The sequence below is a fragment of the Lytechinus pictus genome, chromosome 9, assembly GCF_037042905.1.
Source record: "Lytechinus pictus isolate F3 Inbred chromosome 9, Lp3.0, whole genome shotgun sequence".
NCBI classification, from domain to species: domain Eukaryota; kingdom Metazoa; phylum Echinodermata; class Echinoidea; order Temnopleuroida; family Toxopneustidae; genus Lytechinus; species Lytechinus pictus.
The window spans coordinates 1,724,534-1,746,567 of record NC_087253.1 but is presented as its reverse complement, the minus strand read 5'-3'; the positions used below and the strand labels follow the sequence as shown (position 1 = coordinate 1,746,567).

Below are 22,034 nucleotides of genomic sequence, written 5' to 3'. Positions count from 1 at the left end.
CGATCCTAGCAGAATCTTCGTCGGAGGCAAAATTGCCTTTTTTTTGTCATTTTGCCTCCGACGAAGATTCTGCTAGGATCGAAAGCTTAGGCCCCTTTTTGACTTTCTGAAATGATGTTTTATTATTTATTATGATCTATGTTTTTGAGCCTAATGCGTCTCCATGACAATACGCCTAGTTACACAAGGCAATTGTACATGGAAACGCCATACTTTTGTCATTCACTTGATAAAGACGGTATGTACTCGTCAAAAATTTGTGGACTTCAATAAATTTTGTTGGATTAAAGCATGAAAGTTTTAACCCTGTTTCTCTCTCTCTCTCTCTCTCTCTCTCTCTATATATATATATATATAACAATTCCTTATCCAATTATGTTGCTTTATGTCAAATGTCTATCTTTCAAAAAAAAATTAGTCAGAAAGGAGGCTGTTCAAAATTATTTGACAAGAGAAACTTTTACTTTTCAAAATTATTCAGTGGCAATAATGGCAGTATATTCCTCACTCTCTTTGCTATTTTTTCTGTCTTTTTAGCTTGATGATTTTCAACGAGTTTTCTCGACCAGCGATGAAAAGCTAGAAGACCAGCTCAACAGGGAGTTCATTGGGACTGAGCGAAACTATGGACATGAGATCCTTGGCAGCAAACGCATTCCCCGGGAATCATCTGTTGATCCGAGTCTCAGGAAAACTCAGGTATGTAAGAGGTTGCCAATTTAGAGATTTAATGATTAGCCTAAGTTAAATGAATGTTTTTCAGCACCACGTACTGCACTGGGAATGATACATAGTTTGTCATTACATATTTCTCTTTCTTATCATATTCCGTATGGTTCTGGATGAAACCGGGGTGTATTTAGCTCAGTTGGTAGAGCATCACAACCGGGAGGTCAAGCCCATTCAAACCCTGGCTGCATCAGACTAAGACGTTAAAAGATGGAAGTTGCTGCTGCTGCTATCATGTTTGGCGTTCAATTGATCTGGTGCTGCTCAACTGGGCATTAATTTTTGTGGATTTTCTATTTCTGATTTCTATTTTAAACAATAAAATATAGATTATTATTATTATTATAAAGAGAGACTTTTGCACATTCATTCATTACTGTGTTGTTATTTGTCAAACCTTCACTAAGGTGTTTCTCTAATTTTTCTGCTTTTATTAAATGATCTTCACCTATATTCAATTATGTTTCATTGTGTACTACTTGCTTTCTTTAGGTGCGCTACCACTCGCGTCGTTACCATGAACTCAAGTCTTCCCTCAATAAATCTACTGGTCAAGTCCAGAACACCAAGGCTGGCCACGTTAGAGCAAGACCGGTATCGGCCCCAGGGATCGACCAGTTCCGCGTGCCGGCCACACCCCCACCAATCTTCGACACACGCCCACGTACTGTAGCAGAGGTATTTAATAAAACTCAATTCTATTAATGTTACCACTAAAGGCGACCGCACACCTTACGATTGGTCTGCGACCCGATTTCAGAATAAAATGAAGTAGAATTTGATGCTAATAATAATATTGAGACTTGGAATATCTTACTGTGTAATGTTCTAAATCATCGTACGAATACCTATGTTCAAATCTGTGACTATGCTATCACCCTTAGAATAAAAGCGAATTTAATATCTAGTCGTAATGACGTCATAGCAGTCGTACGATTGGCTACGATTTGAAACTAATTTGGCCTTTACTCTAAAATAAAGGATTGCAATCTTTCAAAATGGTTATATTAGTATTCTTTCAATTAATAAATAAAATTAAATGTTCCATTCACATTTTCAGAAAATGAGCAAAATGCGATTTGTTTCAAAAATCGGATTGCGAACAGTTGTAAGGTGTGCGGTGGCCTTAATAGCATGACACTGAAGCAGTATGGAAACATTTACAGATTATGGACCTTATTAGGCTTTTAAAAACAGTTTTTTTTAAGAGGACATAAATTAGTAAATAAGCAAACGGAATTATTAACATAAAACTCTATAACTTTGAATAAACCTAATTTCGGTTTCTCTTTTTTTCAGATCTAAAATTGATGAAATTCTGAGGTTATGTTCAATGTGATATTGGCTTTTCATATGCTTAATTGTAGCACCACATCACAGAATTACTGTAGTTACATTAAGATTTTTGCAATAAACCATACAAAGAATTTGAAACTATATGTGGAATTGTGAATTTTTGTGAAAGAAAAAAAGAGAAGTTAACATATGCTTAAAAGTATGTTGAATTTAAAGTGGTTATTTTTCTTTTCACTTAGTAATTGATTTGCAAAATGTATTTGATGTCCTGCTGTCATAGCATGTCATTGTTTTCAAGTCAAGTACAAAAATACTTTGCACATCCTCACAGCTTATATCATATTTATTCAGTGTGTGTACATACATGTATATATCAGTTTCATTTCTGTAAATATATTAATAATTTATTAATCCTTCAACCTAATCGTATTTTCAGAATTAACTGGTAACATATGTATATATTTATATATATATACCCATGTAACTAACCAGGCTTATAATCCCCACTCACCGTCACTATTATCTTATATTGAAAGAGTGCACTTATTGTTTAATAGAATTTATCATTGTGTATCAACAAAATTATATTCAATTTATCTCAAATATCATACAGTAATATATATGAATAGTGTTAAGGCACAAATGTGTTTTTTTTTTAAGAATGACCCCTGATATAAAATCAGATAATTTGTTATGTAGGTGTTGACTGTGTGTGAGCAAAAATACAATTATAATATTATCTTTTATTATACCAGGCAATGAATTCAACATGGATTTTGAAAGGGGGTCTTGATACCCCATTTTAAATACATACTAAAGATTCTTTGTTTTAGTGATGGAATATAATTTAAAAACAAAGATATTCATAAATGGAAATCTATTTCTTTGATTTTGATAAAGAATTGGTGTCAATTCCTTCCTTGCCACAAATTTAATCATGCATTACCATCCCATTCTAATTGTCTTAGTAATAACATTGTGAAGTAATAACCTTTTAACCTTGTGACCTATGACCTTAACCTTTGCCCCCCTCGACCTTCACAGTCAACCAATTCTGCACATTTTAGCACAACAACCCGTTCCCTATCTGCACGCTCAGACACCCTAAAGGTAAGAATAACAAACGGCACTCGAGTGCATGGATTGTGTTAGCTGCATTGGTATCTTACTCTTTTTCTACCTGCCTGAGGGGTTCATTTAGAGAGCTTATCCCAAATAATTATGTCGCACTTCACAGACAGCGTTTTTTTATATCATTTCTCTGCAAGGTATACCTCTATGGGTTAAAGATATTGTTACATTAAAGAACATACCATCTTAGATGTTCTTTTCTCATATTTTTCCAGAAATGAGAAAATTTATGGCCACCAGACTCTTCTGTGTTAGTATCCCTAGTTGTTTAGGATACTCTGTCGCATACATTGCTGTAGCACTCTTTTATTACCTGCTTGCAAAGTTCTTCTATATTTCGATGTGATTGTGGCATCATTAAAGGACAAGTCAACCCCAACTAAAAGCTGATTTGAATAAAAAGAGAAAAACCCAACAAGCATAACACTGAAAATTTCATCGAAATCGGATGAAAAATAAGAAAGTTATGACAATTTAAAGTTTGGCTTAATTTACAAAACAGTTAAATGCAAATCCTGGTCGGTATGCAAATGAGGAAACTGATGACGTCACCCACTCACTATTTCTTTTGTATTTTTTTATATGAAATATGAAATATTCTAATGTCCTCCACTCCTCCTCATTGTCAAGTGAAACAACAACGGATTAACTCCCTCCCTGAACATGTGGAATTAGCATTGTTTAATACTATATGGTTCAGTGAACTTGGTCCTTATTGTCAAATCTTTAATAAAAAAATGAAATATTGTATAATTCAAACAATAAAAAAAAAAAAAAGTAGTGAGTGATGGACATCATCGACTGACTCATTTGCATGACACTGAGTTGTGCATATCACTGTTTTGTGAAAAATAAGCAAAACTTTAAAATGTCATAACTTTCTTATTTTATATCCAATTTTGATGAAATTTAAATCGATATGCTAGTTTGATTTTTCTCTATTTATTCAAATCAACATTTTGCTGGGGTGGACTTGGAATAATAATATCAAGTTGGAATGAAATTCTAATAAATTGCACTTTTGTGATGTTTGTGCCATGAAGGCATCTTCATTCTTTATTGCACATTTGCTTAAGGTGATCAGGAAGGTAAATGGTAGTGATTTTGTACATGATTGCTAGGAAAGCATGATCTTTCGCGAGGATCCTGGTAATAAGGATAAAAGCATTACTAAAGGGCACTAGCGCACCAAGTCAGAATCGAACCCGGGTCACTGGAATCCCAAACCCCCGCTCTACCGACCGAGCTACCGTGCCTCATAAATTCAGTATGTTTCATTCTTTCTGAATAAGAATATACTGGTTAATCCCTTCAAGTCATATACATGTTGATACTGTTGGAAAGCTTGAAATTTAAAATTTAAAATAATATTCTCTTTAACATTTGATTGAAGGCAAGCATGCTACAAATTTAATGAGAAAATGAATTCCTAAAGGTTTGAAAGGTCATTGTTGCAAATGCTGCTTCTCAAAATTGAGTGGATTCAAGGGAACTTAATAATTGCCTTTCAAAGATGACTGCTGTCTTCATGTTCCAAAAAAAAATGATAAAAATTTGGAAACAATGAATTAGATTTTCTTGGTAAATATTGAGTGTACTCCCAAAACTCATTATAAATTTCTTCACATCTCAAAATTTCATCACATTTGAATAAAAGCCTTATGCATTTTAGCATTTTTTGACAGAAAACCCAAATTTTTAATTATCAATCAACGAATTTAGGGTGGGTCATGTAACTTTTGCTTTCTCAATTCTTTTTACTGTGTACCAGAAGTAAAATAATAATAAAACTTCATTGTACTAATTTGTTTTCATTGTGAAACTAAATATGCTGTGCAATTTTAACATAACACATAGGTCAGCCTTTGGGGGTATTCAAGACACTTAATTGATTTTTCTTTTACATTATGACAGTCGGACGCAGATTCCATTGATCCAAGGATTAGACTACTTCAAGAAATTCATGACAGAAAAAGTAAGTTATTTCCTCACTATAATTCCTTCATTTCCATTCAACTTCTCCCTTCATGGTGTGTTGGTTTTAACTATTGCTTTGCAATCAAAGAAAGCATTATGTGTTCAAATCCCACTGTGGCCTAGCATCCTTTGGCAAGGCATCACTCCACACTTTGCCACTTTCACCCCTGGGCCCCGTTGCATAAAAAGTTACTATTATGGTAACTTTGCCATCCAATGGTAACTACCATGGTAACGATGATCATCAGCCAATCAAAATCAAGGATTCTATGCAATTTTGGATGACTACCATGGTAACGACGATCATCAGCCAATCAAAATCAAGGATTCCATGCAATTTTGGATGACTACCATGGTAACGATGATCATCAGCCAATCAAAATCAAGGATTCCATGCAATTTTGGATGACTACCATGGTAACGATGATCATCAGCCAATCAAAATCAAGGATTCCATGCAATTTACCATTGGATGACTAATAGATTGGATGCAACAGGGTACCTGGATGGATGAGAAAGCCTATGTAGTATGCCTAGCAATTGAGTAATTATGAAAACTCTTTCTCGATTACTCCCCAGGGAGTGGAGAAAGTCAAACTTAAATTGATCATATCATATGTTTATTGGCCCATTTGATGGTATTTCTTTATTCATGATCTTGTGAGAAAGTTGTAAATTGTAATATTAGTTTTGATACATTTTGTTGTGCAAAGTATTTCTATTTCTATTTCTATTTCCTTTATACTTCATTTTCCTTTCTCTTAACCGCTTAGAGGCAGTTTTGCGATTTTGTGGTATATAAAATTGTTATTGTTGTTATAAACATGAGCGGGTAAGCAAGATTGAATCTGATAACAAGTTTAATAATAGATCTGGTAGACCAACTTTACAATGCTGATTGGGGGAGCATTTTCATGAAACAAACAGTCAGTGATTTTCAGCTAGTGACTATTTGTTATAAGCTACTGAAATCCTCGTATATCATTGGCTCTTCAGGTAAATGTCAGTAAAAATCACTGTTTGTCTCATGAAATACTCCCTATGTTCATACCCGCTAAGGTTTCTTATCTTCTTGTATTCTTTGTGTTTGTAGAAGATTATGAAAACAAGGCTCTCTCCCTAGATACAATGCTTAGACCTTTGTATGTTAAACACAGTTTACAAACAGGGTTATCTCATGTAAAACTAAATGGATCATGTAGACCTATTTGCATTGAAAAATTAATCTCATGAAAAGATTAGGATTCATGTATTGAATGCACTCCACAAGAAATATAGAAATCTTTAAATTTTTAATCCCTCTTCTTTCAAGTTTAATTGGATACTGTTGATTTTCTGAACCCTAGAAATAACATCATGTTTTTAAAGTGTTCAAATATAGTTAGCTATTAGCTATTGTCACCGTGTGAAATGGGTATCCTTGAAGTAGTCTAATCTTGCCTTCATTCATTATCTGCTGTCTGTTGTCAGCTGGGCCTGCTTCTATATCCTGTGTGAATTTATAGCGGTCTAATGCACTTCAGGTTGAGTCTGTTTCATTTTGTTTTATTTCAGTCACTTATTTTTTATTACTTATAAAAAGTATTTAGATGAGAAATAGTTCATCTCATTTCCAATTGAATTTTAATTTGAGTTTGTTGTTTTAAGGGTATTTGGGCTATTTCAAATGATTGAAATTGCATAGATTTTGTCTGTTCATTAGTCAATAAACAGACAAAATCAATGCAATTTCAACCATTGAATACACCTCCATGGTAACACCCAACATCTCAATAATGTTGGGTGTGATGAAGGTGTATTTAATAGTTTTGACATGCATCATTATATAATCTCTTTTTCTTTCTCCTGTCTTCTAGCCCTGCACTCTGCACCATCTAGCATCCAAACTGCAGGTCTGAGGTTCAAACCTCCACCAAGCATGCTTCCCTCGGCTTTCCCTGGTGGACCTGGTGGTGATAATGAGAATGTGTTACCATGGAAACAGAAGAAAAAGCAGCGAAAGCGGACGGAAAAGATTGTTGTGACTGAGGAGAATGTGAAAGAAAGGCAAAATATTCTTGACAGCCTGCAGTATGAAATAGAAACTCTGGTAAGGGATTATTCCCCTTTTATTAAAAAGGGCAGTTTACCCTGAAGATAAGTTGGTTTTAATAAAAGCAGAAAGATTTGAGAAAAACATTGGGAAGGTTTGATAAAAATTCATCAAAGATTTAACAGTAAATGCATTTTTAACATTTTTTTTTGTGACGTCATAGACGAGAAGCTCCTCTATACGTTGTGTGATTAAATTTCTAAATATCCATTTCTTAAATTATGTAAAGTGATTGTGTTTTTGTGGAAGATATATCATCTGATATATCTGCTCATTACCTCTTCTGTAAGAGAATAATTTGTATTCATCACGTTTTATCAAAAAAATTGAATTATTGTCAGGGTGATCTAAGTCTTTGTTAAAGGAGAATGAAACCTTTGAAGCAAATTGAATTGTATGAAACTGAAAAATCAAAGAAATAGATCAATGAAATGTGTGAAAAATTAATAAAAATAAAGGTATGAGCATTTAAATTTTGAGATCACTAAATGTTTCTAGAGATCCTCCCATTGGCAGTTTGACCAAGATGTGATATCACACATAAAAACACTTCCCCAGTACATTGTTTTTTCACTTAAATTGTTTAAGGTGAGGATATGTAATGTTTATATGTTGTATTTTGCAAAAAACATAGTATACAAAGCTTTCATATCCATCTGATTAACCTTCTACCTTCATCATCTCACATATTAATGTGTTTCTTTTAGTCTTCTTCCTTGTGCTTTTGTCCAAAGTAACTTCAATTTAGCTAATATTTTGGGGACTTGACTCAGAACTGCATAACACAAACTCTAATTATGATTCTATAAGTCCCATTCATGTGATTTCATGTTACATTCTTTCAGGAGGAACGGACCATGCAAAGCCTCCATTTCCAGCTGAAAGAACTCCTACCTCACCACACATTTAAGAGTGCAGCCCTCAAGCGAAAAGAAGCTGAAGAAATTGAGAATGCAAGGCTGGCTAAGATTGAAGAAGAGGTAAGTCTGTCATTGATTGAGTTCAGGTTCTTATGACCGTGAAAGGATTGGTCAGTGTTTTGTACAGGGCTAGAAATCCAAGGCCCAAGTATGACTGCTAGACGTAAAACCTGTCGTAATGACAAATTTGTGATGATAGTTTAAAGCTACTGTAATCATTTCAATTTGTTTGGTTGATAGTAAATGATATAAGAATAATGCATTTGTTTTTATAAGGTTTTATGAAATTGGACCCATGTGATTATTAGACCAAGTAATGATTGGACCAAATTGCAATTGGGCCAAATACATAGACCAGATTGGTTCAGCTTTGATACCGTTATGACTATCTTTGAATTAAACCATATTTTAGTAGAAGTAAATATCAAGGAACACCCGATTATGTAAACTAACTAAGCTGTATCTTAATTCAGAAATTTCATACATTTCTATTCAGTCTTAAAATATAGTGAATCCAACCTTTTGATAAACAAGTAAAAGATGTATTTTGTAAGTTGTATAGCTTTCAGTATTACGGATGATGTTCTTTGTGAAGGCCATTTACTTTTGATAAATTGTGTCGTGTAACCATCCAGTAAAGAATCATATTATTGTGGGCTGTTAAATTCTTGTATATCAAAATAAAAAATTTAGAAATTCAAGAACAGCTTAAAAAATTGTTTTTTATGGCCATGTTGGCAAGTGAAGACAGCATCCTAATTCCTGTAGAAAACTTTTTCTAGGTTGCCCCTTGTGTCATAACTCTAAAATAGAGCTACTTCTTAGTTGTCCTTAAAAAAAATTGAAGTTTGAGTTACAAAGTTGTCAAAACAAGCACGGCGCTCCAGCCAGATGTCATGTTGAGTGTTTTCCAAGCAATGATAACACACTGTCCCACTTATGCTTGTCTGTGTTGGTGATCTTTAGTGTAGTAAGTTTTCAGATAAGATTTTGTGATTTTCTAGAAAGATTTATGTAGATAAACCAGATCTAGATCTGCCATGGTATGGTGACAATGAAGCTTGATTTTAAAGACTTTCCATGAAATCATTGTTGATTGCTGAAATTGTTAGCTTTAATCTTCGTCTTGTTTCTTCTTTATCACAGCGGATGAGAAGACAGAAGAAAAGAGAGGCCAAGAAGGCAGCTATTGATTCACTGGAGAAGTTGGTTCACCCAAATCCTAGAGCTCTAAGCATTCTCCATGACCGTAACTGTGATGCCCGCAACCAGGCCTTCGTGGGAACCCGACAAGACCGTCGATTCCCACTAGCAAAGTCACCCGCGAAACCATTGCTTACGCTCGATGGTCAAAAGTTGGCGAATGAGAGTGAAGTTTCCATCCGGCTGGACAAGAATACCCTGACCGGTGATAATATGAGCTCGGCAGGTAGTATGGAAGATACAGCAAGCAGTATAGCGCAGACTACAGATATAGTACACCATGCTGGGTTGCTACGTCAGATTAGGAATACCAGTCAGACGCCCTACGATCCAACAAAGTTCCGGGAGTCCAGGATGGGTACCGTTGCTCTCCTCCATGACTACTTTCACAACAGTGAGACAGCTAGCGAGGGTATCGACGAAGGCATCGGAACAATGCCTCCTAGCACCAACAAGCTGGATAGCAGAGAGAACGAGTCCAAAGCAAAGAACAAAGACGCGGAAGCTCAGAAGGAGGAACCGGGGTCTGATAATCCCAGGAGATCTATCTCAGAGTCTGGTCCCCGCAAAAGTTCTGTGAACTCTGACGAAGGGAAGTCGAAATCGCGGAAGCCAGTCAGTCGTAGGTTCCGCTCACCCGTGGCTCAGAATGTGCAGTTTGAGCGTACCAAGTTGACGCGGAAGATCCAGGTCGGGGAAGAAGATGAGCTGTTCCTCCATGGGTATCCTCTGAGTGAGATTGATAGATTGACCTTTAAGAGCGGTGATGAACAGGTCATGGGTTCTAACCTCCTCAGTGATAGCCTCTCAGACTTGAACAGTAAGGATGGAGATTAACCCATTGATTACTGAAACCTGGTGGTCCCCGTTAAAAGCCTATAGGAATCACAGAATCCAGTACTGGTAGTCAACATGTTAACCCATTGCCTCCTGGAACCAGGTGATCCCTTTACAAATCCTATGGGAATCACATAATTCAGTAGCCAACAGGTTAACCCATTGCTTACTGGAACCAGGTGATCCCTTTACAAATCCTATGGGAATCACAGAATTCAGTAGCCAACATGTTAACCCATTGCTTACTGGAACCAGGTGATCCCTTTACAAATCCTATGGGAATCACAGAATTCAGTAGCCAACATGTTAACCCATTGCTTACTGGAACCAGGTGATCCCTTTACAAATCCTATGGGAATCACATAATTCAGTAGCCAACAGGTTAACCCATTGCTTACTGGAACCAGGTGATCCCTTTACAAATCCTATGGGAATCACAGAATTCAGTAGCCAACAGGTTAACCCATTGCTTACTGGAACCAGGTGATCCCTTTACAAATCCTATGGGAATCACATAATTCAGTAGCCAACAGGTTAACACATTGCCTACTGGAACCAGGTGATACCTTTACAAATCCTATGGGAATCACAGAATTCAGTAGCCAACAGGTTAACCCATTGCTTACTGGAACCAGGTGATCCCTTTACAAATCCTATGGGAATCACAGAATTCAGTAGCCAACATGTTAACCCATTGCTTACTGGAACCAGGTGATCCCTTTACAAATCCTATGGGAATCACATAATTCAGTAGCCAACAGGTTAACACATTGCCTACTGGAACCAGGTGATACCTTTACAAATCCTATGGGAATCACATAATTCAGTAGCCAACAGGTTAACCCATTGCTTACTGGAACCAGGTGATCCCTTTACAAATCCTATGGGAATCACAGAATTCAGTAGCCAACAGGTTAACCCATTGCTTACTGGAACCAGGTGATCCCTTTACAAATCCTATGAGAATCACATAATTCAGTAGCCAACAGGTTAACCCATTGCTTACTGGAACCAGGTGATCCCTTTACAAATCCTATGGGAATCACATAATTCAGTAGCCAACAGGTTAACCCATTGCTTACTGGAACCAGGTGATCCCTTTACAAATCCTATGGGAATCACAGAATTCAGTAGCCAACATGTTAACCCATTGCTTACTGGAACCAGGTGATCCCTTTACAAATCCTATGGGAATCACAGAATTCAGTAGCCAACATGTTAACCCATTGCTTACTGGAACCAGGTGATCCCTTTACAAATCCTATGGGAATCACAGAATTCAGTAGCCAACATGTTAACCCATTGCCTCCTGGAACCAGGTGATCCCTTTACAAATCCTATGGGAATCACAGAATTCAGTAGCCAATATGTTAACCCATTGCTTACTGGAACCAGGTGATCCCTTTACAAATCCTATGAGAATCACATAATTCAGTAGCCAACAGGTTAACCCATTGCTTACTGGAACCAGGTGATCCCTTTACAAATCCTATGGGAATCACAGAATTCAGTAGCCAACATGTTAACCCATTGCTTACTGGAACCAGGTGATCCCTTTACAAATCCTATGGGAATCACATAATTCAGTAGCCAACAGGTTAACCCATTGCTTACTGGAACCAGGTGATCCCTTTACAAATCCTATGGGAATCACAGAATTCAGTAGCCAACATGTTAACCCATTGCTTACTGGAACCAGGTGATCCCTTTACAAATCCTATGGGAATCACAGAATTCAGTAGCCAACATGTTAACCCATTGCTTACTGGAACCAGGTGATCCCTTTACAAATCCTATGGGAATTACAGAATTCAGTAGCCAACAGGTTAACACATTGCCTACTGGAACCAGGTGATACCTTTACAAATCCTATGGGAATCACAGAATTCAGTAGCCAACAGGTTAACCCATTGCTTACTGGAACCAGGTGATCCCTTTACAAATCCTATGGGAATCACAGAATTCAGTAGCCAACATGTTAACCCATTGCTTACTGGAACCAGGTGATCCCTTTACAAATCCTATGGGAATCACAGAATTCAGTAGCCAACATGTTAACCCATTGCTTACTGGAACCAGGTGATCCCTTTACAAATCCTATGGGAATCACAGAATTCAGTAGCCAACAGGTTAACCCATTGCTTACTGGAACCAGGTGATCCCTTTACAAATCCTATGGGAATCACAGAATTCAGTAGCCAACATGTTAACCCATTGCTTACTGGAACCAGGTGATCCCTTTACAAATCCTATGGGAATCACAGAATTCAGTAGCCAACATGTTAACCCATTGCTTACTGGAACCAGGTGATCCCTTTACAAATCCTATGGGAATCACAGAATTCAGTAGCCAACATGTTAACCCATTGCCTCCTGGAACCAGGTGATCCCTTTACAAATCCTATGGGAATAACAGAATTCAGTAGCCAACATGTTAACCCATTGCTTACTGGAACCAGGTGATCCCTTTACAAATCCTATGGGAATCACAGAATTCAGTAGCCAACATGTTAACCCATTGCCTCCTGGAACCAGGTGATCCCTTTACAAATCCTATGGGAATCACAGAATTCAGTAGCCAACATGTTAACCCATTGCCTCCTGGAACCAGGTGATCCCTTTACAAATCCTATGGGAATCACAGAATTCAGTAGCCAACAGGTTAACCCATTGCTTACTGGAACCAGGTGATCCCTTTACAAATCCTATGGGAATCACAGAATTCAGTAGCCAACATGTTAACCCATTGCTTACTGGAACCAGGTGATCCCTTTACAAATCCTATGGGAATCACAGAATTCAGTAGCCAACATGTTAACCCATTGCTTACTGGAACCAGGTGATCCCTTTACAAATCCTATGGGAATCACAGAATTCAGTAGCCAACATGTTAACCCATTGCCTCCTGGAACCAGGTGATCCCTTTACAAATCCTATGGGAATAACAGAATTCAGTAGCCAACAGGTTAACCCATTGCTTACTGGAACCAGGTGATCCCTTTACAAATCCTATGGGAATAACAGAATTCAGTAGCCAACATGTTAACCCATTGCTTACTGGAACCAGGTGATCCCTTTACAAATCCTATGGGAATCACAGAATTCAGTAGCCAACATGTTAACCCATTGCCTCCTGGAACCAGGTGATCCCTTTACAAATCCTATGGGAATAACAGAATTCAGTAGCCAACATGTTAACCCATTGCTTACTGGAACCAGGTGATCCCTTTACAAATCCTATGGGAATCACAGAATTCAGTAGCCAACATGTTAACCCATTGCCTCCTGGAACCAGGTGATCCCTTTACAAATCCTATGGGAATAACAGAATTCAGTAGCCAACATGTTAACCCATTGCCTCCTGGAACCAGGTGATCAGGCGCGTAGCCAGGGGGGGGGCGGTGGGGGCGGTCGCCCCCCCAAAAACGTCCCCAAAAAGAAAAAAAGAAGGGAAAAAAAGAGAGGAGAAAAGGAAAAGCGAAGGGAAGAAAGGGAAGAAAGGTAGCTTTGTGGGTTTTTCCTTTTATTCTTTTTTTTTTTTTTCAAAAAGAGAAACTCATTCACTCTTGCTCTAAATTTATATATATGAATTTTGCTTCCGCGCTGCGCGCGGATAAATGACAATATTGCAGTTCTCTGTTTCCCCCACCCTTTCTCTAACCCTGTTTTTCCACCTCAGCTATACGTGTTTCTTGCCAGTTCAAGTTCAAATGTATACATGAGGGCATGGAATTAGAGTAAGGTTAGGCCGAAGTGTATGAAGTCTTTTTTTTTTCAAATTGATCGCGAAACTTCTGGTCGGGTCGACTCCAGGCGGGTCAAATCTTTATATCAATTTCTGCCGTCACCTCCACTAGGGCAACTTCTCCCGCTTTTCAGCTCATTATTTAAAAACCATAATTTTGGGGCAAACGGGTTTCTAATTAAAAAAAAAAGAAGGTATAAAATTTGTGTCGTATCAAATAAAAAAGTACAATATTTTTTAAATCAAATTCTAGTAAATTTCATGTCATTTCCCTGCCCTGTCCTATTTTGCGCCCTCAGTTTGAAATTTTGAATGACACTTAAGTTTCTTTTTTTGAGCAGTATTTTCCTTGTAATGAAGTTAAATAATCTTAGAAAATCAATTGAATTAGAGCCAATGGGTATAGAGATATCTGCATGTAATGAAACGTCCGACCTTTAAAATTTCAGAGTTTCATTGCTCTGCGCGGGGAAGAATATCTTTCTCCCGGCATATCTTCTCCTCTGTTTTGCGAGTTAAAGATATGCACTGTGGCTAAATTGTAATCAAATCTTTCCGAGGGAAGCATTCAATATGACTTAGAGAATACCATTATTTCGGGACCCTTTTCTTTGCCAAAAAATTATATAATGCATGAGCTTCCGCGCTTTGCGCGGGGTAATTATTATTATAATTTACTTCATTTTATCCCTTTTTGTGCGTTCACAATCACTTTTGAAAACAAGATTCAAAATCACAATAGAGTCAACTGAATTGGAGCTGATACAGGTACTAGAGACATGATAGACGGCTCCTTTTCATTTTAATTTATGAAACACCGAAAGCTTCGCGCTTCGCGAGGGAGGGGGAAACTCCCCCTCCCTGCACCCACCCCCTAGGGAGCGCGCTTCGCGCGCTCTGTAAGTGTTGGCACGCTTCGCGTGCATTTACCGCCCCCTCCAAAATGAAATCCTGGCTACGCGGTTGCAGGTGATCCCTTTACAAATCCTATGGGAATGAATGAATGAATCTTGAATGAATCTTTATTTCGTTTCAATTCCGATATCAAGCAACAACAATAACAACAGTAGATTATTGGGATACAAGTAAATAGCAAAGAACAAAAGTAAATAATTACAGGATAATATACATAATACATGCACTACTTTTTATGGAACATTAGTAACACCCATGAGAACAGACGGAAATGAAACGTGGTGACCTACTAAGAAGCTTAGCTTGTGGGCCATAGGCCACCAGAATGTTAAAAAATTATATTAGCAATCATTTTAAAACATCATAGAACAAGCAAACAAAAAATTTGAGTAAATAACCAAAGTACAGATATACATATTTACAAAAGATACACTAAAAAGTAACAAAAAGGTGAAATGCAGAATGCAAACATTCTATTAGACCTAAAGTATAAGAATCTAAAATTCAAAAAGAAGAAAGAAAAGAGGAAAATATAAAGAAAATAGGCAGAGCTTTTTGCATAGATAATTGTGGGAAGAATACAATTTATAAAGTTAGACGAGATATAACAAGCAGGCATTCGTTTACTGATTTAAGTATTTCTTCAGTAAATCGGTCTGTAACTTGTTTCTAAAAACACTAAGGCTAACTGATTTCTTCAATGAAGAAGGAAGGGAGTTCCATAATTTTGGCCCTGTATAAACGAATGTATTTAGCCGAAAACTAGTTTTGACCAATGGCAAGTGGAGAAAAGAAACTTGTCTTGTATAGTAAGAATGGATTTGGTCATTTCTAACACATAATGAATCAAGGGCAAGTGGAAGTTCTCTTTTATTTAATTGATACATAATGCAACCAAGGTTGAGATCAAATATGTCATGTAAATTAAGGAACTTGTTTTCATAAAACAAAATAGCCAACATGTTAACCCATTGCCTCCTGGAACCAGGTGATCCCTTTACAAATCCTATGGGAATCACAGAATTCAGTAGCCAACAGGTTAACCCATTGCCTCCTGGAACCAGGTGATCCCTTTACAAATCCTATGGGAATTACAGAATTCAGTAGCCAACATGTTAACCCATTGCCTCCTGGAACCAGGTGATACCTTTACAAATCCTATGGGAATCACAGAATTCAGTAGCCAACAGGTTAACCCATTGCCTCCTGGAACCAGGTGATCCCTTTACAAATCCTATGGGAATCACAGAATTCAGTAGCCAACATGTTAACCCATTGCCTACTGGAACCAGGTGATCCCTTTACAAATCCTATGGGAATCACAGAATTCAGTAGCCAACATGTTAACCCATTGCTTACTGGAACCAGGTGATCCCTTTACAAATCCTATGGGAATCACAGAATTCAGTAGCCAACATGTTAACCCATTGCCTCCTGGAACCAGGTGATCCCTTTACAAATCCTATGGGAATCACAGAATTCAGTAGCCAACAGGTTAACCCATTGCCTCCTGGAACCAGGTGATCCCTTTACAAATCCTATGGGAATCACAGAATTCAGTAGCCAACAGGTTAACCCATTGCCTCCTGGAACCAGGTGATCCCTTTACAAATCCTATGGGAATCACAGAATTCAGTAGCCAACAGGTTAACCCATTGCCTCCTGGAACCAGGTGATCCCTTTACAAATCCTATGGGAATCACAGAATTCAGTAGCCAACAGGTTAACCCATTGCCTCCTGGAACCAGGTGATCCCTTTACAAATCCTATGGGAATCACAGAATTCAGTAGCCAACATGTTAACCCATTGCTTACTGGAACCAGGTGATCCCTTTACAAATCCTATGGGAATCACAGAATTCAGTAGCCAACATGTTAACCCTAATTCTCCCGGGGGGGGGGGGGCCATAATGGCCCCCCCCCTCGACAATTTTCGCGATATATCTGCTTCGCGAATTTTTTTTACCTCCCCGCTCACTGACTTTTTACTTTCAAGTCTCGCGCAAATTTTGAGACCAAATTTGTGACGCCCGGGTACGCGGTTACGACATTACGCAACATTATATAAGTGCATGTCAGACCCAAAATTGCTCATAAACGTGATTTCATGTACAAATCCAATGCAAATAGTGTATTTAGCCAAAATTCATAAATGTATCATTATTTCTAATTTTACTGATTAAACTTAATTGATTTTGCCTTGTTTATGATCAGAATTAAGTCTGGAACGATTTCCATTGAAAAAACAATAAAAAACCAAAAGTAAAAAAACAAAGAAATACATAAGAAATTCATAAAACAATAAAATACATAAGAAATTGATTTCCAAACCGAAGTTTTTTTTAATTGCGATTGTTAAGAATGCTACAAAGAATATTTTTACCAAAAATTAGCATTCTAGGAGCTTTATTTAGTGAATTAGAGCAAAAAGTATGATTTATGCATAAATTAGCATAATTAATTCATATAAAATAAAATCTCAATATTTTGGAAAATTTTACCATACAGCCTTGTAGATTACATCACACACTACCAGCGTGCAAATTTTTGCGTCACTCGCGCGATCGGCGGCCGAGATCTTAAGGGGGGGCCATAATGGCCCCCCCCCCCCCCCCGGGAATGACAAGAATCAAAATACCCCGGGAGCTTGAGGGTTAACCCATTGCCTCCTGGAACCAGGTGATCCCTTTACAAAGCCTATGGGAATAACAGAATTCAGTAGCCAACATGTTAACCCATTGCCTACTGGAACCAAGTGATCCCTTTACAAAGCCTATGGGAATAACAGAATTCAGTAGCCAACATGTTAACCCATTGCCTACTGGAACCAGGTGATCCCTTTACAAAGCCTATGGGAATAACAGAATTCAGTAGTCAACAGGTTAACCCATTGCCTACTGGAACCAAGTGATCCCTTTACAAAGCCTATGGGAATCACAGAATTCAGTAGTCAACAGGTTAACCCATTGCCTACTGGAACCAGGTGATTCCTGTACAAAGCCTATGTGAAGTACAGAATTCAGTAGTCAACACATTGCCTATTGGAACTGGTTGGTCCCTGTAAAAGCCCTCTTTCTTCCAGTGTTATTTCAACAGGGTATATAGCTTCTTCAGTTAACAATTAAACAGACATCACTGATCGAATATTCTTTTACGTCTATGAAATTAGAACATAGTTTATAGTTGTATGCAGCTGAAAATGGTATGAACTCCCGTATATAAGCAATTACCTAGGAAACATTTTACATCTGGTTAATAAGTCAAAGTGGCTGACCATATAGACTACACATATTACTCTCAGGTCTGTTTATCAAAGTGGGAATTCGAACTCACAACCTTGCAATTATGAGTCCGATGCTCTAACCACAGGACCCAGTTATAATTAGTCAATAAGCAGGTCTACTTCTCAGAGATCATTAGGGCTAAACCCGCCTTTCTACTGTAAATTTGGTCTAATTACCATTTGGTCTACTGGTCACTTGGTCTAACACCCACTAAGTCTATTATTTAGTCTAATGCCCAATTGGTCTAATTTCCACTTCGTTGGTCAATTGAACTGGTTCATAAACAGATCATTTGTGGAGCGTTGTGGCCCAGTGGATTAGTCTCCGGACTTTGAAACAGAGGGTCGTGGGTTCGAATCCCAGCCATGGCGTAATTTCCTTCAGCAAGAAATTTATCCAAATTGTGCTGCACTCGACCCAGGTGAGGTGAATGGGTACCCGGTAGGAAGAAATTCCTTGAATGCTGGAGCGCCCGATAAAGGTAGCCGTGCTAAAGCCGGGGTAATAATAGCAGGGCCCGCTGGGAGAACAGTTTTCGGAACTGAAGTGGCTACCCTGGGTAAATATGCCGCTATTATTATTATTATAAACTAAGTGGTATTAAACCAAGTTGATAGGAGACGAATGTAAGCCTAATTGGAGTGTTTGGGCCCGTTGGATTAGTATCAAGATTTTGAAACAGAGGGTTGTGAGTTCAAAGCCATGGCTTAGTACCCTTCAGCAAGAATTTGATCCACATTGCGCCGCACTCAACCCTGGTGAGGTGACTGGGTACCTAGCAGGAATTTATTCCTTGAAATGCTTGTGCGCTGCAATCGGTTGTCAGGCTAGAGCTGGGGTAATTCTATTCGAATCATTTGGAAGCACATTAGTTATGTATCATGAATTCATAATGTGATATTCACTGTGAGAGAAGAGTTTATCATTAACTGGAAATCAAACAGTATAGTTAATGGCTTAAATGGCAATGATACCAAATGGTTTGAAGGGAAAGTAGTTTTAGATGAAGTAGGATTAGACCATTAGGGATGAGACTGATGTAAAATATACAAAGTGGGTGTAGACCAAGTAGCAGTATACCCCAATCAAAAGGATTACCTGATGATAAATATGTGATGTGGGTAAAGTTTTTTAATAGCAGGATACGTATAGATTTACTCATATAAATTCACCCCTAATTATTGCACCATATCTTCCAGTTCCAAAATTTCATGTGTACATAGTTACATTTTTTTTACTAAGATTCTTTGTTGAATTATTAAGCAAAGATTGTTCCTCATCTGTACAGCAATACATACCCCCCCCCCACACACACACACACTTCTTGGGCTTGTATTCACAGCCTTGAGTATACTTCAGGAATACATTTATTTGAATCTTGATTTAGACAGAGGTTTGATGGTATGAAGTATGTTGTCATAGTCACAAATTTTGTTGATCAAGTTATTAATTTTTCATAATTGTTCCTCTCTCACTTGCCATCTAATTTGCATATTCTTTCACATCTCATTAGTTGTAAAACTTCACTCTTTTTCTTGTTCTTTGTGTAAATTTTATTTGGCAATTTGTTATTTTTTCTTTGGCTAGAATGCTATGTTTTGATTAGAGTTTTGAATCTTTACACGTTTGTTAGGAGCAAGTACTTGTTATCTTTGCCTGAAATATTCAAGGGATTAATCAAGACTTTCAATTATATTTTCTTTTGAATAAACACTACAATTGGTTGATTAAAATGTCATTCAAAGTTTAAAGTTTAAATGACCGGTTAGAAATTTGTTTTCCAAGCAAAGTGGTGAAAATTCACATTTTCATATTTTCCTTGGGCAAAAATCAGAATAGATTTACTTCTAGGGAGAAAATTTTATAAGATACACAAGTACATGTAATTGTATAAAGAAGGTCTATTACAGTGCACATAGATAATTTAGAAAGGGCAATCATCCTTTTGATTTTGAAGGTGAGAATTCTATTTTTGTATAGTAATATGTATTTCAGTTGGGCAGTTCTATTAAGTAACCATTTGTACTTCCAAACCTAATTTTCTTCATTTTTAATTTTCTTAGTACTTTAGTAAGCCATGATTTTAACAAAGCAATTGGTTGCGAAAAGGACTCGAAGACATGATAGCTCAATTGGACAAGTGGTGGTTTTGCAATCCGGTGATCCGGATTTTATTCCCGCTTGGTGCACTAGTGCCCTTTGGTAAGGCATTTATCCTCATAACCAGGTCCCTTGGAGAGGATCTAAAGCCTTCAGTCCTCTGACTACTTGATGACATGCTTTCTCTGCAGTCAAGTAAAAGATCACCATCGCCCCCCCCAAAAAAAAAATAAATAATAATAATAATAATTCAAGAGCATTACAATGTCTAATATGAACTAAAAAATTCAAAATATTTACAGAAGATCCAGGGGCGTGGATGTACGTACTTCCTAGAATTCTCAAATTATTTCTCATTTCTTCTACAAAGAACAAATTAATTTATTTATTACTAGTATAAGGTAATGTTAATTACGACTGAGATCAAAGATGTATAAATACTAACAGTATTATTTGTATTCATTAAAAATTAATGCACCCTATCAAAAGAATTTAAAAATGCAATGTTGCTGCATATTGGTACGTTGGTGAATTATGCAAACATATGAATTGAATAAATCTTCCAAAAAAATCACAAATGTTAGACCTGAAATGGCTTTTTTGTGTGTGTGTTTGTTAGATTATCAAAACAGTATTCTCTATAACTACTTTTAAGAAAGTTGACTCTTGAATTGGGCGAGGTATAAATTCAGAGGAATAGCAACTCCCCTTTTTGTGATATGAATGTTGTATATGCATTAAGAGTTTGGAAATACCAATCTGAAAGGCTTGTCAATATATGGAGTAATTTTTGTAGTAAAGAATCTGAGCGAATTTGACAATGTCAATTTCCTTATTCAACTTTTGAAGACTTTTTCAGATTTACATTTGTTGCATTGATATATAAACGTGATAGTTTACAAATACAAGTCTAAAGGCTCGTAGTTCATTTTAATATTGAAAATCAGAGCCAATGTTTGAAAATGATAAATGGCGACCAGTTCTTGAACCATTTTATATCTTCTCCCATCCCATATTCCATTGAAAAGAAATAAAAAGGTCAATGTTTCTGCATATTTCAAAAAATATTTTTTTTTTTCATTTTCCCTCCAAATTGCCCATTTAGTAATTGTTACTTTTGATTTTCTTTCGAAGAAATTTCTATTTTACATACTGTGTTTAATTACTTCCAAATACTGAAATACAGTACCCCTACCCCCTCGATCTCACTCTGTTTTTTTGTGTGTGTTGTCTTTCTCTCCTTTCGTGCCATTCCCTCCTTTAACTTTCTCATCTTTCTCTCTTATTTTTCTATTTTGTATCTTTTTTTCCTTTCATATCTTTCACTCTTTTCTCATCTTTGTCTTTTCTGTCATTTCTTACCTTTTTATGATTTCATTTTTTTCTCTTTCTTTCCTTTCATATCGTCCTTACCCTCCTCTCGTTTTATCCTTGTCTTTCTTACATCCCTATCTCCCAAAATTTCATCCATTCTCTCGCCTTCCCACCTCTCTTTCCTCCCCCCCCCCCCCTTCTCTCACACACACACATCCCTATCTCCCAAAATTCCATTCATTCTCTCGCCTTCCCACCTCTCTTTTTCCCGTCTCTATTATTCTTTCTTTTATACTTCTCCTGTCTTTTTCTTTCTCTTGTCTTATCTTTGACTCTTTTCTCTCCTTTATCTGTTATCTATCTCTCCATTACTTTCTATCTTATCTTTCTCTCCATATCTTTCTCCTAATTCACCCCATTCTCTCTACTCTCCTATCTTTCTTCCCTCCCCCTCCCCCTCTCTCTCTCCACCTGACACCCTCAATGTCTGT

At 37.1% G+C, this 22,034-nt stretch overlaps 1 protein-coding gene across 3 annotated transcripts in view; it reads left to right on the top strand.

Moving 5' to 3' along the window:
* LOC129268456 (uncharacterized) overlaps positions 1-15,351 on the top strand; it is a 32,026-nt gene extending 16,675 nt beyond the window's left edge. Inside the window, exons 8-14 of one of the 3 annotated variants that reach the window (XR_010294616.1) lie at positions 538-699; positions 1,222-1,407; positions 5,071-5,131; positions 6,990-7,222; positions 8,071-8,205; positions 9,292-13,024; positions 14,900-15,351. Coding sequence is in view for 2 of the 3 variants with exons in the window: in XM_054906007.2 (XP_054761982.2) it covers positions 538-699; positions 1,222-1,407; positions 3,070-3,135; positions 5,071-5,131; positions 6,990-7,222; positions 8,071-8,205; positions 9,292-10,185 (1,737 nt within the window). In the remaining variant the exon portion in view is untranslated. Of the gene's footprint in view, positions 1-537; positions 700-1,221; positions 1,408-3,069; positions 3,136-5,070; positions 5,132-6,989; positions 7,223-8,070; positions 8,206-9,291; positions 13,619-14,899 lie in introns of those variants that run through there. The other 2 variants (XM_054906007.2, XM_054906009.2) reach the window with 2 other exon arrangements.
* Positions 15,352-22,034: the final 6,683 nt, after the last annotated feature.